The sequence below is a fragment of the Myripristis murdjan genome, chromosome 14 (assembly GCF_902150065.1).
Source record: "Myripristis murdjan chromosome 14, fMyrMur1.1, whole genome shotgun sequence".
In the NCBI taxonomy this organism is placed as follows: Eukaryota; Metazoa; Chordata; class Actinopteri; order Holocentriformes; family Holocentridae; genus Myripristis; species Myripristis murdjan.
In genome coordinates, this window is record NC_043993.1 from 4,297,342 (window position 1) to 4,316,514 (window position 19,173).

At 42.8% G+C, this 19,173-nt stretch overlaps 1 protein-coding gene across 1 annotated transcript in view; it reads left to right on the forward strand.

Annotated features, from left to right (window-relative positions):
- The window catches only part of grk6 (G protein-coupled receptor kinase 6), an 88,498-nt gene extending 74,368 nt beyond the window's left edge, over window positions 1-14,130 (forward strand). Inside the window, exons 14-16 of the mRNA XM_030068874.1 lie at window positions 7,660-7,797; window positions 11,216-11,350; window positions 12,535-14,130. Of these exons, the coding sequence (XP_029924734.1) occupies window positions 7,660-7,797; window positions 11,216-11,350; window positions 12,535-12,585 (324 nt within the window). The 3' untranslated portion in view covers window positions 12,586-14,130. The remainder of the gene's footprint in view (window positions 1-7,659; window positions 7,798-11,215; window positions 11,351-12,534) is intronic.
- Window positions 14,131-19,173: the final 5,043 nt, after the last annotated feature.

Sequence of the window (19,173 nt, forward strand, 5' to 3'; positions counted from 1 at the left end):
TATGCTCCTTTGAAATTTCCCGTATACAGTGCTGAACCCTCAGCATGTTCATATGTTTTAAATAATGATATTAAAAGCAGTAATCTTCTAACCAAATTTCTTTACTCACTGTTCTATTTCCACTACAGTCCATCAAAGTAGCTTTACAAGAACTAGAAACTCAAAATAAGCTCTAAAACTAGAGAAAATACCTTGAATAATCCAACTACATCAAACTGTTCTTCAAAAAACAGATTTATTGTAGTGTCAACAAAAACAAAGCAAGATATGGCATCAAATAGTGACATACAGTATATGTTTGAGCTGTGCACTGTCCCTTTTAGATTAAATAAGAAAATGAAATGAAACAATGGCACAAAATAATGGTTTAAAATGCAAAAAATAGATATCTATCTAGAGACAAACTGAAAATATCAGTAAAATATGAACTATTTCTGACATTAATATCCTGACAGACTTTTTGAAAGAATAAAGAGCTCAGTATTTGCTCCTCCTGTGGTCTGTCCTCTCTCCTTAGCTTGTAAACAAAGTTAGCTATTAGCTTAAACAGTGAGCTGAAAGAGGCAGGTTTTGGACCAAGCAGGGAAAAATATCGCTTTTCAGCCTTGTGCTTGGTGAACAGGTGTTGTGATAAATGACTCACTGGCTTTCACTTGAGGAGGTTTTCTTGCTAGTTCTCATCAGGCTGCTGCCTCTCAGGCTGACGGACTGAAAGTTACCGAGCTGCCGGCTGCCGCTCTGCCGGCAGCAGGATGCGGACCAAACCACTGTGAGGCATGGGGGGGTCATAACATTTTAACACTTAAAAACACACCATTTTACACTTATAATTAGCACCGCTTGCATTGTGCTTTCATTGAATAATAATATATTATTCAAAATTTATGGATGGAGGGGTCTTACCTGTCAGATCCGGCAGACCTGACCGGGTGGGCGGCCGGTGCCGCGGTAGGAGTCTAACATGGAAGGGCACAAGCCAGTAATTTGGCCTAGGGCGGCAACATAGGCAGAACCGCCACTGTTGTCCACCATCCTTTTTCCATCATCATTGTATGTTACAGGGAAGCCAAAATGCTCCCATACATGCGACTTAAATGATGCAGGAGCTTTTTCAAGTTCCTCTGCTCCTCCGCTAGCCATGATTACTGCAGCGCTTGACCAGTGTGGATTGCGCATGCTCCCTTCACGTGAACGCGCACAACTTTTTTTTTCATCAACCAATCCGCGGACCACGCGCGTGCCGGATCGTGGAGAGGGATCCGTACGGATCTCGGATCAACGATGATCCGTTGCACCACTAATTACAAGCCATCCATTGTTACATGCTGCTGTCCAACCTTTCTCTTCGCCCTGCAGTACGATACATGCGCCATGCCGCTGTTTACTACTGACACAAGCGCTTATGTATATTCTCCCGCTGGTGACGTCATGAGTTAAGACCTTTGTGTCTATGTGTGCCGACCTGTATATTCTCCCGCTGATGACGTCATGAGTTAACACCTTTGTGTCTATGTATGCCGACCTGTATATTCTCCCGCCGATGACGTCATGAGTTAACACCTTTGTGTCAATGTATGCCGTACAGTGGCGGCTGGTGAAAAAAATTGTTGGTGGGGCTGGTGTGCCAACACATTTCCCTGCCTAATCTAGTATAAGCATTCAAATGAACAGTTGGAAAATTACTAACAGTTCCACAATAATATTTAATTTCCTTCTCAAAATCAACAATTTCAAAGATAAAATAACAATTTACAGCTATATTAGACTTCATGCTATCAAATACTATACAATACAATACAATAATGAGATAAATTTACAGAAAGGCATTTCAGCTGAATCTATTCAAATCAGCAGTGTGAGTGAGTGAGTGAGTTTACAGCAAAGTTCTTTTAAAAAATTAAAACATAATCAGATGATTTACCCTATCTGATCAAGAAAAAAATGCAACATTTGCTTGAAGAAAACAGCATCAGTGCCAAAGAAGCAGCAAAATTTGTCAGTGCATGTCACAAACACAACAAAACAGTCTCCACAACTACACTCTGCCAACAGAACATAAAATACACTTTAATGTAAAATATTGAATGTATCTGTGTGTGTGTGTGTCTGTCTGTCTCTCTCTCTCTCTCTCCCTCTCTCTCTCTCTCTCTCACACACACTCTCACACACTCTCTCTCACTCTCTCTCTCTGTGTGTGTGGGTGTATGGGTGTGTGTGTCTCTCTCTCTGTCTGTCTGTCTGTCTGTCTGTCTGTGTGTGTGTGTGTGTGTGTGTGTGTGTGTCTGTCTCTCTCTCACTCTCCCTCTCTGTGTGTGTGTGTGTGTGTGGGTGGGTGTGTGTGGCTCTCTCTCTGTCTGTCTGTATGTGTGTGTCTGTCTCTCCCTGTGTGTGTGTCAATGGCGGTTCTGCCTATGTTGCTGCCCTAGGCGAAATTACTGGCTTGCCCTTCCATGTTACTACTCCTACCGCGGTGCCAGTCGGCCACGGCACCGGTCGGCATCAGGCGACCGGCGCCCCAGCGCCCCCTATGGGCCAGCCGTCACTGGTGTCGTACCTGTATATTCTCCCGCTGGTGACATCATGAGTTAACACCTTTGTGTCCATGTGTGCTGTACCTTCCTGCAGGAGATCAGATCATGGTAATAAAATAAAATGAAAATAAATCAAATTCTTCCGTTCTCGCAATAACATTAATTTTAGGAATGAAACGCGCAGGAATGTCAGGCAGCCAAGTACAGGGCAGACATCGGCTGATTCTGAGCGGATGGGGGCGGGGCTACGAGGGCGTGATGTCACGTGGCGCGTGATGTCATGAGCCACAACGTTATCAAGGGTCAGAAATCCATAAAATAAACTTTAGGACAGCCCGCAACTGCCCCCTAACCATAACCTCGAAATGACTTCCAGAGACAATACCTGCAGTGAACCCATGGAGTCGCTGAATAAGCAACTCCATGAGTTGACTTTAAAACACAATACCTCTGAGCAGGAGAGGGAGAAGCAGACCATCAAGGCGAAGGCTGATGAGGGACAGATCACAGCCCTCAGCCAGCAGGTGGATGACCTCCTGAGGCTTGATGACAAGTCCTCCTGCCCAGAGAGAAAGACAATTGATCAAGAAACAGAGGAGCTCGTGCTCCAGAAAGAGAAGGCCCAGAAGGCAGAGGAAGCACCCCAGCAAAAGCTGGAGGTGCTGCAATGCCTCAAAGAAGAGCTGACCTTGATAAACCAGGAACAGGACAGCAAGTTCAAGGCAGAGGAGGAGGAGAAATACACCCTGGAAAAAGAGAGGCAGGAGAATCACCAAGAAATGGAAAAGCTAAAAAAGGTTTTGGCAGAAACAACAAAGAGCAACAAGGAGCTCAGTGTCAACCTCAAGGAAGAGACAGCCAAGAACCAGGCCCTTCAGGAGAAAATCTTCACACTGGAGGAGAAGGTACAGAAGGACGGAAGGAAGAATGAAGAGCAGAAACAGACTGGGGACTTCACTGACAAGCTCCAAAAAATGAGTGATGAGGTGGATAAGCTCCAGGAACTTGACAACAAGCTCAAGGCAGAGATGGAGGAGAAACAAGCGCTCCACCAAGAACTGGAGAAGGCAAAAACAATTCTGGCAGAGACAACCCAGAACAACAAGACGCTCAGTGTCAACCTCGGATTGGAGACAGAAGAGAAAGCAGCCCTAAAGAAAGAGATTGAAGAGCTCATTGACTTACTGGAGAAGGAGACAGAGGAGCAGAAAAAACTCTTTAAAGAAAAGGATTTGAGAATTGAGGAGCTGACATCAAAGCTGAACACCGAGACAGCTGAGAAGGAGGCCCTTGGCCAAGAGAAGACAGCCCTCTCCAAGCAAATAGATGATCAAGCCAACAGGCTGAAGACATCTGAAATGGAGAGGGAAGCTCTCAGGCAACAGGTGGATGAGCTCCAGGAAACTGACAATAAGCTTAAGGCAGAAATGGAGGAAAAACGGGCTCTGGAACAACAGAGGCAAGCGCTCTACCAAGAACTGGAGAAGGTAAAAACAATTCTGGCAGAGACAACCCAGAACAACAAGACGCTCAGTGACAACCTCAGATTGGAGACAGAAGAGAAAGCAGCCCTGCAGAAAGAGAAGGACGAGCTCACTGACACTCTCCAAAAAGAGATGCACATGGCATTGGAGAAGGAGGTGGCAAATTGTAAAGAGATAGAGGAGCAGAAAAAACTCATTAAAGAAAAGGACTTGAGACTTGAGGAGCTGACTTCGAAGCTGAACACCGAGACAGCTGAGAAGGAGGCCCTTGGCCAAGAGAAGACAGCCCTCTCCAAACAAACAGATGATCAAGCCAACAGGCTGAAGACATCTGAAATGGAGAGGGAAGCTCTCAGGCAACAGGTGGATGAGCTCCAGCTCCAGGAAACTGACATTAAGCTCAAGGCAGAAATGGAGGAAAAACAGGCTCTGGAACAACAGAGGCAAGCGCTCCAACAAGAACTGGAGAAGGTAAAAACAATTCTGGCAGAGACAACCCAGAACAACAAGACACTCAGTGACAACCTCAGATTGGAGACAGAAGAGAAAGCAGCCCTGCAGAAAGAGAAGGACGAGCTCACTGACACTCTCCAAAAAGAGATGCACATGGCATTGGAGAAGGAGGTGGCAAATTGTAAAGAGATAGAGGAGCAGAAAAAACTCATTAAAGAAAAGGACTTGAGACTTGAGGAGCTGACTTCGAAGCTGAACACCGAGACAGCTGAGAAGGAGGCCCTTGGCCAAGAGAAGACAGCCCTCTCCAAACAAACAGATGATCAAGCCAACAGGCTGAAGACATCTGAAATGGAGAGGGAAGCTCTCAGGCAACAGGTGGATGAGCTCCAGCTCCAGGAAACTGACATTAAGCTCAAGGCAGAAATGGAGGAAAAACAGGCTCTGGAACAACAGGGGCAAGCGCTCTACCAAGAACTGGAGAAGGTAAAAAAGATTCTGGTAGAGGCAACCCAGAGCAACAAGGAGCTCAGTGTCAGCCTCAGATTGGAGAAGGACGAAAAAGCAGCCTTGGAAAGAAAGTGGGGAAAGCTCTCTGACACTCTCCAAAAAGAGAGGGACAGGATCAAGAAGGAGCAGGCTTTGGTGCGCAAGGCATTGGAGAAGGAGGTGGTATATTGTAAAGAGATAGAGGAGCAGAAAAAACTTGCTGAAGAAAAGGATTTGAGAATTGGGGAGCTGACCCTAAAGCTTAAGCCAGAAATGGAGGAAAAACAGGCTCTGGAACAAGAGAGGCAAGCGCTCCAGCAAGAAATGGAGATGCTTAAAAAGACTCTGACAGAGACGACTGAGAGCAACGAGGAGCTCAATCTTCAATTCGAATCAGAGAAGAAGCACAATCAAGCGCTCCAGCAAGAAATGGAGATGCTAAAAAAGACTCTGACAGAGACGAGTGAGAGCAACAAGGAGCTCAATCTTCAATTCGAAGCAGAGAAGAAGCACAATCACGCCCTAGAAGAGGAAAATAAAGTACTGATTGAGAAATTGCTCCATGAGTTGATGCCAGAGAGAAACACGGAGCTCAGCGCCTCACCTAAATTACAGATGGATGAGAAGGCAGCACTGCAGAGTGAAATGCCCCAACAAAAGACTGCCATGAGCAAGGAGGAGCTGGCTGCGGTGGACACAACACTGGAGTGGGAGTTCACATCTGATGATGACAACAGTAAACCGGAAGAGGTGATCGAGGTGCTCGAGGTGCCAGACTCTGGAAAAGAGGATGTTGAAGATGGAGATATCCAGAAAAAATCAAAGAGACCATCCTTCTTCAGAAGATGCATCAAGGCCTTGACTCCACGAAGAAGGAAAAAATCAGAAGAAAACAAAGAAAGAAGGAAAAAATGCTCCATTTTCACATGTTGCTTCAAAGCTTGACTCCACAATAGAAAAAAAAAAACATCCCTTATCCCATCCCTCACTCCCTTACCCCATCCCTCACTCCCTTACCCCATCTCTCACTGCCTTACCCCATCCCTCACTCCCTTACCCCATCCCTCACTCCCTTACCCCATCTCTCACTCCCTTTCCCCATCCCTCACTCCCTCTGTCTCACTTCTGGTTTCCTTCAATACAAAACCCCCCAAAATAACACACTGCCTGTTGTTCTATGTCTGTGTCACTGTATTCAACACATTTCAGACAGCAGCAAAGATTTGTAATTTGTATGGTTTTGGAATTAAATGCTGCTCTTTAAGATAGATCATTGTAGATAAGAACTTTTCGATAAGTTAGATAACGCTTCCCAGTAGTAAAACAGCAAAAGGGATCATGTTTCATACGATGATTTACAGCCCTAAAAAACGGTGGTACTTTACTGCATGTTTTATTGTATGTTACCCTGTCTTACTATTGTATAAAAAAAAGATGTAAACTATGGAACCTCCAAAGTATAGTATAAAGATGACTGTTGCGTAAAGAATATTAATAATACCGTATTGATCTGAATATAAGACGACCGTGATTTTAAGACGACCCCTCTTTTTCAAGCCCCTTTTTTGGAAATATACTTTTATATGGACATTCTGCGACACCAGCCCATGCTAGCTTTAAACTCAGCGAGGGGTATGTTGAGTTCTGTGGCAACTTCAAGTGCTTTTTGCTGCATCACAGCCCTCGTAACGCGCAGTCCTTCACGATGTTTCTCATTCACAGAATCGCACACCCTCCCAGGGACGGTTTTTGCTATGGGCAATGTGGGCAACCGCCCGCCTGGTGCCGCGGCCGACTGGCGCTGCGGTAGGAGTAGTAAAATGGAAGGGCGCAAGCCAGTAATTTCGCCTAGGGCGGCAACATAGGCAGAACCGCCACTGTCCCCTGGCAACCTGTTGCAGCGACTGGAGGGAAAAAAATGAGAAAGAGCAGCTTGACGAGATGTTGATTTGATCGTGACGCAGCTGCAGGAGTTTGGATGACCTGAGAGGTTTAGACGGCTCCTCTCAGAAACGTATTTTGGAGCGAGGCCATTTTGCTCTTCAGAAACAAGCAGCAGAATCTGAAACTCACAGCAAGCCGATGTGTTTTTCACATTTTAAACGATGTGTGAAACTCTTCGTTGAATTACATCTGTTACATCCCCGCTGATGAGAAGAAAATGTTTGTAACGTTGCTTGTAACTTTTTCACCTTTTTTGCTCATCCAAACTTACTCACTTACTACACACATATTTCACAATTTATGCCAAAAAATGACCAAAGTTTATTGTCTTGTATTTTTATACCAACTATCTCATGATGTTTTATTACTTATGTAGCAGGGGGTGAACCTAAAAACTCAATAACCTACAGCACCATCATGTCTCTGCACCTTCCATCAAATAAAACCAAATAAGCAATGCATATATGGACAAAACTGAGTACCGAGCTCGATGTCCTTATAAAGAACAAGTGGCCTGTGTTTTTCATCTCAAACTGACGGACTTGAAAAATGACAGTGGAATGATATAAGCAGCCAGATGGCGTACATTTTGCCTACAAACATAAAGTGTCCCACCCCAATATCCTATTTCAACAGGAAGTACATCACATTAAGGAAGTAAGATGATCTCAAAATGCCTTTTGATTGAAACTGTAATTAATACTGCAAACTTTGACTTTGTTTGTGTTTGTGTGTGTGTGTGTGTGTGTGTGTCACAGCCTCAGGCCATCTACTGCAAGGACGTGCTGGACATCGAGCAGTTCTCCACAGTGAAAGGCGTCGAGCTCGAGCCGAAAGACGAGTCTTTCTACAGCAAAGTGTCCACAGGCTGCGTCTCTATTCCCTGGCAGAACGAGGTCAGAGACAGACAGCACACATACACACACATCACTAAACACACACACACACACACACATCAGTATTTCAAATAACTTAGTGACTGGATGCTCCACGCAGAACTTTTTATTAAGCAGAGATTTTAAAGGACAGTTCCAGGTTTTTTTCGTGTTCATGCTGACATTCTGCACTCCACATGTACGTCACATTACTGCTCACCATTTTTCAAAGTGTATCATACTTCTTTAAATGTCTCAGTGGGAGTTTTTGCTTTCAGGTGGTTATTTGTTTCGGCTCATTTCAGTATGGCCCAAAAATCAACTTATTCAGAATTTATGGTGAACACACAGCCATAAATGATTTTTGTCCAAATGACATTACCTTTGTATGTGGTGATTTTAAAAGTCCTCTGGTGCATTCAGGTCCCAGTGGAAACCTGCAACATCTGGGACTTCTAAGCCAGCTGTGAAACAAAATTGTGTTCACATGGTCTTTGTCCAGAAATAAAACCCAGAAGACAAATGATCATCATGATCATCAAATATGGACACACACACACACACACACACACACACAAACACAAGCCAGTAGAGATGGAAAGATGCCCATTTGCAGCCATTAATCCCTGCAGTCCATTTGATTTCCCCTGCTCTCACACTAAAATCCGTCCTCCCTCTTCCTCTATTTTCCCCCAAATTCTTCCAACCACAAAAACATAACAAACAGCCACAAACTTGTGTACTGTCTGCCGTGGGAACTATTTCACAAAGCCACGGCAAGGAACCACATGTCCTCATAAAACTTGTTTACAAGATCTGCATCGTAATGCTTTAGTCATGCTGATGTGTTTGCCTTTCACTGATAGTGTCTCTGCTCAGGAGGAATGTACAGTGCAGGGTTATTATGGAAGCACAGAGAGACAGAAAAGTGTCATGATGACATATAATGAATGGTAATTACCATCTCGTATTAGTGATTCAACACAGACTCCTTGTTTCAGGATTGGCTGAAATGGCTTCATTAAAATGTTGATTCCCATCATTTATAATTAATTATACAAGACAATGTCACTGTCAGCTTTAATGAGGAGAAACTTCCCTCTCTGCTGCTGCTTCCTCAACACAGTCCAGCAGGACAAGAGTCATTATAAACCTCATTTTTGAAAACAGGAAACTCACAGTGCAGACAAATATGTCTTCAAATTGTCCAGCCAAAAAAAAAAAAAACACTTGCAAATTCTCCTTTCTAGTTTTGCTTTCTAACACATTGCGTTGTGTACATCCGTTCTGCTGCTAATTGGCTAAAGCTGCATTCACGGGAACACAGACCTTAGAATTTCCATCCAGTGAATTTCCGTGCAGTGTTGATGGTACGAAGGTAAATGGATGCTCCTTCCTTTGAAATTACCCATTAAGGAAATTTCAGATTTTCTTCTCCTTTTTGTAGCGTTCGTTTACCCCGAGCTGACGCCGTGAACACTGTTTTGTTGCAGGCCGGAAATTTCCAAGAGAGAAATGATAAATAACAAGCTCTAATAATCAAACTTCTCTTAAACTGTTAAGCCTAAAGAAAACAAACAGTATCACTTGATTTGGAGTTGTGATCATAAAACTGACATAACACTGTCATAACCATGACATGGCAGATGCCAAGAACATTAAAGACTGTTTATGACTTCTTGTCATTAAGGGAATCCAGATCTTCAACAGCATTGCATCATTACAATGTCGGTAGTCTGTGCATATGAACAATGTTTATTTTCCCATCATGTTGCCTGCACCCAGAGCTCCCTGTTCACTTTCATTTGTTGTTGTTCATAAGTGAAGACATTTTTAAAAGGGTCTGATGTTTTACTGAGTTTTTATTGCACAATACTTTTCCTGATCTTTTTGCATCTCGCCCAACAAATACCCCAAATAATTAAAAAAAAAAAAAAGACTAAGCTGCTTAAAAAATAAATAGACTGCTTTAAAATGAATTAAAACTACACTGAAAACTGAACTGAAAACAAAAAGTCAAAAAGAAATAATAATAATAATAAAAAAAAAACTAATGAAAAATGCCAAACTATAATAACCTTGGACGGCGACAGTGTTTTATTCCATTCCTGTCATGACAGCGTTACACGGTTTCGTTGAGGCCCGTTCAGGAGTAGCCCAGCACATACATCAGTTTGTCACCAGGTGGCGCTGTCTGCTGCACTGCATTCTGGTTGTTGTAGTTTTTGTACCTTTTGCGCCAAAGCATACCACAGCACTTTTGTTATTGTTGATGCTTTTGTAGCATCACTTTCAAAAATATTTGCACCTTTCTACTGCATGGCTCAGTTTTATGAAAAGTATTCCTTTAAGCGTCATTCGGTGCATTATGTCACTTTCCCTGCAAGGCTGACATCCGTCTTCATCACAACAACTTGACATCAGCTGAGACAATGTCAGCTTTTCAGGTGAAGTGATGGTGGTGCTGGTGATGCTTAGTGTAGGTGTGAAGGCAGCCTGAGTGAACAGCAGGTAGTCCCATCCAGGTGGAGGGGAGTGTGTTCAGAGAAGACAAGATGAGCCACTTGGACGCCGTCTTGCTCCTTTCCCTGCGACTCCACCACTCGGCTGCCTGACTTCATTTAATCAGCTTTTTTAATGGCACCATCATATTTTCACACATCGCAAATTGCTCTCTGGGATGTATTTGCAGAACGACGGGTCTCTGCTGTTGTTTTGGTCTCTCTCTTGCACACAAAGACACACACACACACACACACACACATCCACACACATTCACCATGGTAACTGCTTTCACTGGCGTACGTGACAAAAAAACGATGCGTCTCTCCGGTGCGTCTCTTCATTTGTCTGTCTGTCTGTCGCTCTCTTTCTTTCCCACTCTCTCAGTCTCCCTCTCTCTCTCGCTCTCTCTCTCACACACACACACATGCACACATGCACACACACACACACACACACAACTGCTTTTGTTAAATGTACCCAAAAAATAAAGTACGAGTCGTGCAAGTGTCACAGAGAAAATATTCAAGAGTGACGTTATACTGCAGAATACACACTCCTGCTCTCTCTCTTTCACACACACACACACACACACACACACACACACACAATAGGGCTGGGTATTGGCGAGGAGTCAGAGTCATATGTATTCCATTACTTTGTAATAACTTGCAGAACTGACAATCTATAAATAGAGCTTAAAATGCAACCTATAGAAGAACAACAATAATAATAATAATGATGAACCTTATTCATATAACACCCAAAACAGTATTTTTAAAGTGCCTCACAGAAAAATAACAAATATACACATAAGCAGACATACATAATAAAATGACATCAGATGGATCAGATCAAAACTGACAAGTTAGTTATAATTACAATAATTATAATCACTCCTCGTCTCTAAGCCATGCTGCTCTCCTCCCGCCTGCAGATGATCGAGACGGAGTGTTTTGCAGAGCTCAACGTTTTCCTGCAGGACGGCTCGGTTCCTCCGGACCTGGACTGGAGAGGCCAGCCGTCTCCTCCACCCAAACAAGGCCTGCTGCAGCGGCTGTTTGGCAGACAGGTCAGCCAGGCAACACACACACACTGTTACTTGATCAGTTTTACAATTAACCATGATGAAATATCCAAGGGTTTGTATCGCCGTTTCCTATTTTAATTTGTGGCTGCACTGCCTAGCATCAAGAAGTCAGTTCTTCTCCTTTATCTAACTTGCGAACAGCATTATATAAACAAGTGCATTATGGGAACAGGGAAATACTTTACCAATACTTGGTAAACTTTTTTATTTACAAGCCTTAGTTTGCTTTTAACTGTGCAGCGTGAACCTAAACAATCCAAATTAAAAATTACGTCAAAGAAAATATTTCCTCTGTGGTCCGGGGCAAAAAAACAAAACAAAAACAAAAACAAAAAAACAGACCACCAGCAGCCTTAGATTTCAACCTTTTACTCAAAGTAAGCTTGTGAAGTGTTGGTGAAGATAATATCCTGTAAAACCTGGGTTTATTTTTTTGTAACAGCATTATATAAATTATATTTATTTAACCAGGCAAATCAGTAAGAACAAATTGGCGCTGTCCACTTACCTCCAATTTTGGTGATTTCCATGTTTTTACTTAATTTGAGAATTTACCTTCCCTTCTATCAGAATGTTTTACAACCCTTGGGTTCATTTAGCATTTTTCAGAGCTAAGTGGCTAAACCTAAAAGTGTACAACTTTTAAGCTAGAAAGAAGACTGTTTTTTCTTTCTTTGTTTCTGTATAATTTACATATTTTGAGTAAATAGTGTAGGGCCTAAGATCGAGCCCTGGGGTACACCCGTATCGACCGAGAGGGGTTTAGAGAGGAGATGTCTGATTAACATGTTGGACCCTATCTGTGAGGTAGTGGTAATGTCACTGAGGACTTTGAGGGCTGCAGTGACACAGCCATAACCAGGTCGGAAACCAGCCTGAACACCAGCGTACTTGTAAATAAAACCAGACTTGATTAAAAATGTATGTACCTTATCAGAAACTATGATGTCCACATTAAATGACAAGGTCAACTTGTTTTCAAGATTTCCTCTGTTTTCCAGACTCTTTTTGGATCAGAGCCATAGTGGGAGAATTTTTCTTTGAAATAGCCAGCTCTAACGCCATATGGATTTCTATGATTGTGTTAGATTCATGCCAAAAATCATGTTTTCCTCCTAGTAGATCTCAAACTCACACACTCTGCATGTGTTTGTCTCCCTCTACAGGAGTGCTGTGGTAACTGCAGCGACAGTGACGACGAGCCAACCAGGCTGTGACACACAAACACACGCACACACACACACACACACACACACACACACACACACACACACACATATTTGAGATCTCATTTGTTTACAACTTTTGCACATTTGTATTTGTAAGATAGTATCTCTGAATGTGAGAATGTATATTTTCAGCATAGCCATAATGTTTAATGTTATTTAAAACGGGAGAAGCAGCGCTAGAGACTGTGGAGGAGTTCCAAACATGATGGGTGACAAACAGGCAACTGCTGCCTTTGTTTTTTTTTTTAACTTTATTTATCCAGGAAAGGGTTTGCTAATGCTTTCACATTCATGCAGTCACACACATTCACACCCAGAGCTCCTGCTGCCGGCCACTGAACAGTCAGAGGTGAAGTGCCTTGCTCGCGGGCATGGCGGCAGCGAGCAGCAGTCACTCTCTACATTCGCCCACGTTTTCCCAGTTTGTCCGGGGGATCTGCCCATCAGCCTGCTGCCTTCCTCGAGAATGTGACCACAGTTCTACTTCCTGCCACCAAACTTGTTTTTTTTTTTGTTTTTTTTTTTCTCTATTCAAAATCTGTCTGAAGAGTGAAACTGCTGTAGAAAGTAACTGCTGTTGAAATGGCAAAGCCAGAGCCATGAAGTTATACACATCCACATATATTTTTTGTATCAATGATATTTTTTAATTTTTTTGTTATGGATTTTTAGAGACAATCAATTCAGTGTCAGTGTGGCTACAGTTACACAGTCAGTTTTGAGGTGCGACGATACCCATGAAATTTTACAAGGTGACACTGCTGTGTGTTACCTTCAAATGTTATGTTTCTCCATTTTACAGAAGACTTGAGAGGCAACAAAACTTCAACAAAAAATGGATTCTTGTTGGCTCTGATCACACACCCTTTTCAGTTTATCGTTGTGGCAGTCATATGTCTCCTCCAAACTACATGGCTTATGTTTTAGTCAACTTTTTTTGGTGCTTCCCTTACTTTTCTAAGTTTTAGTTCTGAAAGCATTCTGCTGCACTGCATACTATTTCAATGCAGATACAAAACAGGCTACAGTCCAGATTTTGAACAAGTTACCTCCTGTGTTATTATTAATTATTAATTACAGTAGAGAGTTGTGAAAATCATGAAATACCCTTGTGCTGCATAAGCCCCCAACTGCACTTTGTGTTTGTTATTCTTATAAGTTAAAAAAAAAAAAAAAAAAAAGCAGGTGGGAGATGGCAGTCTGCACAGCGCTTGTTGTTTGTCCTCTGTGGTGCAGGGAGTCAGTCTCCTGAAAGATTCACGTCAAAAACAGATAAAATTCCCATACATGCACAGTATTGTCAACATATTGATTTCTTTCAGTCAACATTTTGATCAATCAGTGGCCTTTTTCAAGACATGTTAACACACAGGAAGTGGCATGTGCTTAAATATAAGTAATAGATAATGTGATCATTGCCTGCAGCTGTGTTTGGGGACTGTCCTTGGAGTTTCCATCAGATGTCAACAAACATACGCATCTCAGAAGCCAACAAAAGTGACACATCTCAGGCCCCGCATACAGAATGCCCCCTGAATTAGAGTTCTCATATTCTGCCCGAACCCGACCCGACCCGACCCGACATTTTCGGGTCGGGTCGGGCCTAAAATTTACGTGAATTGGGCGGGTCGGGTCGGGCTTCGGGTTCTGTGGGGGATTTTTTTTTTTTTTTTAAATAAAAAATAGAATTATGTGTTCTGTTATTGATTATGACGTTTCATTTTTATGTGACTGCTGGAGAGTGAGAGACTGGATTGGATTTGGAGGCTAAACTTTCAGTGACAGACAGACAACCAGCTGTGCGAGCGCAGCGCAAACAAGTGAGAGAGAGTTGCAGCAGTATCCGGCTGTGCTGGCAGACTCGGCAGCAGGGACGGTTTCTGCTATGGGCAGTGTAACTGCCCAGGGCGCAATCTACTTGGGGGCGCACGAGAAAAAAAAAAAAACTCCAGTTTTCTAGGCTACTGTATTGACCCGCACATGCCGCGGCACCATCAGTCGGCATCAGGCGGGCCAGCCGCGGCACCGTCCGATACCGCGCCCACCCGTCAGGTCTGCCGGATCTGACAGGTGAGCTGCCTGATGCTGCCCAGTGCGACCGGCTCTGCTAAATAATGGCGAATATGGCGATTTTTTTTTTTTTTTTTTTTCTCGGGCTTTATCGGGCTGTCGGGCCTAAAGTTCGGCTAATTAGTCGGGTCGGGTCGGGCCTCGGGCTGGCCCAGTCCGGCCCGGGTCGGGTCGGGTCTTAATTTTCAGGCCCGATGAGAACTCTACCCTGAATTCCCATACCCAAAGATGAACATATCTGGAGTTAATCAACAATATAAAGAATTTTTTATCTTTGGCTGTGGGGATTCAGGGGCATTCTGTGTGTGGGGCCAGTGGTACTGCACCATATCTGAGAAAGCTCAAGAAACCTCAAGTGAAGGAAATCAGCGTGTTGGCAGTATGTTTGGTTTTATGTTTTTCTTGCTTCTCAGGGCTTCTGCCTGCATCACTGCTATTTAGTACTGAAATGTTTGGATCGTGTCAGATGCAAATTGCATTGTGAGTGTGACCACTCCTACATCTGGTTTTGAAAATCCGATGGCAGCACAAGGAAATTCCAGGATGTTTTGCATCAGATAATTAAAGTCATACTGAAAGTATAACTGTAGCCGTTGAACAGTGGGGTCGACCTCCTAGGTCATGTGAAGGCTAAAGACAGAGAAGCTGATCTGTACATAACGATGGTGAAGCAAGTCAATGGGTTCACAAAAAAAACAAACAAAAACAAAAAAAACAAACATGGCTTCCTGATGTGATGTTATTAAAATGCAGTACCTCTGATTTTCAGATTTATTTTTGTTATTTCTATGGTCTTGGACAACACAATCTATATTTGTGACAATGAATGACTCTCAGACACCAAAGTCTCAAAACTGTGATGTCGTCAAGATGTAAAATATGGAGCTGCTCCACCTACAGGAGGAAGGAAACTACGCCCCTGTTCTCAAATTTTGGTTTTGGTTGAATTGCTGACAACTATGACGTCAGAAAAGCCCCTTTCACACATGAATATTGTGCATTTACCTGTGCAGGTGGCAGTTCCTGTTCAGACAAAACACGCCTTTTATGCATGCCACAACGCCATCATCTGCAGCATTGGCAACACTGTTAAATTCCTCTGCCATTATAGCCCGGAATTTCCTAGAAATGATGTCTAACCTGTGCATCAGACTCTGCAAATCTCTTCATCAGTGTTGGGGAAACTAGTTACTTTACCAAATTACTGCTTTGAAGTAGTAACTAGCTAGTTTTCTGAGTTACTCTTTATTAAAAATGATTTGTTAAAGTACTTTCAAGTTGCAGGTTAAGTTACTTGTTAGATTGAAAATGTAATCTGATTATGGCAACTCATTATTTAGAAACTCGTCAGCCCAACACTGCTGGAAATTCCTTATTTCCACATCTGTCCAATCAAAATGCTTCCATGTAACTGGTTTGATGGAGCGTCCTAACGTTGTACATGTTGTCACATTAAGGGAGGACATGTAAACGCATATGGTTGGTAACTTGAGCCATAAAAAAGTGGCGTAGCTGATTTTCTGGCATTTTGCCCCCTGGCTGCCGTCCACCTATGACCCCATGTGGCAGCATATTAATGCAACCGCCTCCATGTGTGAAAGGGGCTAAAACGTGTGGCATTCCCCTTTAACTGCGCCACAATGCAAAGTGTTCAGATGCCACTATCATTTCATACAGTTTGGGTATGTTAAGTGTGTGTTAAAGAGTGTGACTGACCCGAAGCAGGGCATGGTGGATTTAAGTAGCACCCGATTCTCTGAAACAGAAAAATAGAGTATGAGGTCAAGCGTGGCTCATTCAGAAGGGTGCCGGGTTACAGATTTAATGAGATGGGTTTTCAGCAGCAGAGGAATGCAGTGTTTCATCTTGTAATTATTCACAGGCAAGGTGTGGGAGGTCATCTTGCTTTCAGGTTCATGACAGCACTGATCTGATCCTCGTTTTCAGTTGTAGTGCCTCAGCTGTTTGCAGATGGAGAGCTTAAAATGAAGCCCATCATTCAATATTTCTAGTCCACAGGGGATGCACTCTGTAAACGTGTCAGTGTTCTGCTAACCAGGAGTTTCACCTTCTATACTTTAAAAAGTGCCATAATTTCATTCATTTTTTTTTTCTTTTTAAATGAACATCTTCAATTTTAGATATTGTTACTGTACTTTTTTTGGCCAAGCTTTGTCTTTTCTTTTTCAGAAGGGGTTCCACTGTTCATGCCATGGCAGCACATAAATGGAACATTTTCAGGGAAGCCTTGAACCGCATCACAGCATGAGCCAAGTGTGAATGGCTGCCGTGGTACTAATCAAGCATCTCAGAGTAATTATGTAAAATCCCTTTTTTGTATAGCTCCTCCTGTCCCCAAAGTCCTATCCTGCTGCTGTTTTCCAATAATACTGCAGCAGCAACTGCAGCCTGCTCTTTCTCAGATATAAATCTTTCAAACTACCACCTACTGTGCCACTCTTTGCACCATCTGATGGCTGAAAAAGAAACAAAATTAGAATTTAATGCACAATTCCTCTCAGACCTGCAGTAAAATGTGTGGTTTTTACAGTAGCTCTATCTGGACAGATTGTGATGATGTAAAGCTGACAGAAGTTCTGCAAGCCTGTATACTGTCTATTAAACTGGACACAGTAAGATTAGATTTTCAAAACTTATTGATGTTTAAGGGGCATTTCCTGGCACTCCTTCATTTTTGAGTCACTGAAAAGATGAGAACATTTGCAAAACAAGAAGACAGAAAGTGTTTTACATCCAGAAATCTCAGCACATGCCAAAATTATTGTGCTTAGTGACAACCCATCAATCCCCTGCAGATATAGGAGAGGAAAAATCTACTAAACCTTTAAACATCAAATAGTTTGAAGCAGGTGTACTCGGAGTGTTTTTGATAAATGAACTACCATTAGCCTTTCTCCTTAATCATCCTCCTCCCACTCTGAGAAGCTTGATAGATGCTAACGCAGCTATTTTATTGTCTTAAAGCTTTTGCCTGTGATAAAAAATGAATCTTGCTGGTTGAAGGTTGAACTGTGGACAAACTGATCAGCCTGATCCATACTCTACACAAACGATCCATGCAACAATGCAAAATGCGACACACAGGGCATTTCCTACTTTGTTGCATAGCAAAACATCCCGTCCAAAATTTCTAATGCGACGCATATGTGATAAACATGCTCGTCCACAGACAGTGTGCCTGAGCCAAGAGTTTCCGTTACAGTGTGTGTGTCTTGTGTGGAGTATGTCGAGGCCCTTAGGTCACCACCCTGGTGGTAACAAGGATGAACTCCATGTAAACCAAATGGAAATTGTGACTCTGCGCAGTGTGTACCGTAACCATCCACACACACACCAAGGGATCTTAGTAATCTGTAAACTCCATTTTCAAAAATAAGGAGAAAAAGCAAAGGTTTTGTCTGTGGAAAAAAAAAACAAAAAAAAAACCTTTATACGTTGTTTTTGTTCAGTTCCACATGCCCTCTTTAGCTGGTGTGGATGAAGAGTCACTGATTGATTGATTTTGTTTGAAAGAATGAGACTTATATGAATATAGGCAGAGCTGGACTCCACAGTGCAAATACTATTGTTACAGTACAGTTTCTTATGAGGATAAAAAAAAAAAAAAAAAAAAAAAAAAAAAAAAAAAATACAAAAGGTCCCTTTATTGCCAAACTTACAAATCATAAACCCCATTCTTTTTCTTCTGACAGACATTGGCATCCAGGTGTCTGCAGCGCTAACGTCACATTGTCATTCAGGATAGATTGCATGCAAAGTTTTAAGAAAAGAAAAGTGAGGATAGCCGAACATCCACCTCTGAATTGTTGGAATTAACTCCCCTGTCCATTTTTAATAATTCTGTTGCCAAAAAGGACATTTTGACCGATCGATCTTCCACTGTTCAGTTTTCTGCCTGTAAAGCTGCTTTAGGCTTGGAGCTTTTGACTTGGATTTTAGCGAAGCACTCATGACCAAAACACATTAGTAAAATATGTCAAATGGCGAAGTCCTTCCCACCCAAGGTGCCTTTGGTCTTTTAAGGTACTCATCTAGTGTCCGCTCGACTCTTTTTATACATCTGTACATGTGTGTAAATGTGACGGAATCCCACAAAGCTTGCTGCGGTAGCTTCAGTTCACTGTCTGTGTGTCTCGTCCACTGTGGTACCTTGTGTGTTTGCCTGTTTTGCTATCTGTGACGTCGCCTCTCTCCACGAACACACGAGGACAGCGAGACTGAGGGACTCTTCGCCCTGAAAGAAAAGACTGCAGAGCTCCGTGAAGCTCCTCAACCGGATAGCTCTGGGCTCGACTGTCTTTCCCAAACCCCCGAACTCTGAACTTGGAACTCCCCCCCACATGATTTTATACAGACTGAGTCTGAGAAGTCAAGGGGGAATATGGGGAAGTCCAAGGATTTCATGAACAAGCTCTGTGGAAAACAAAAGCAGGACTGTGGACTTTGCTGTGTTTCCTCAGTGTACCAGTAACACCTCTTCTCCTC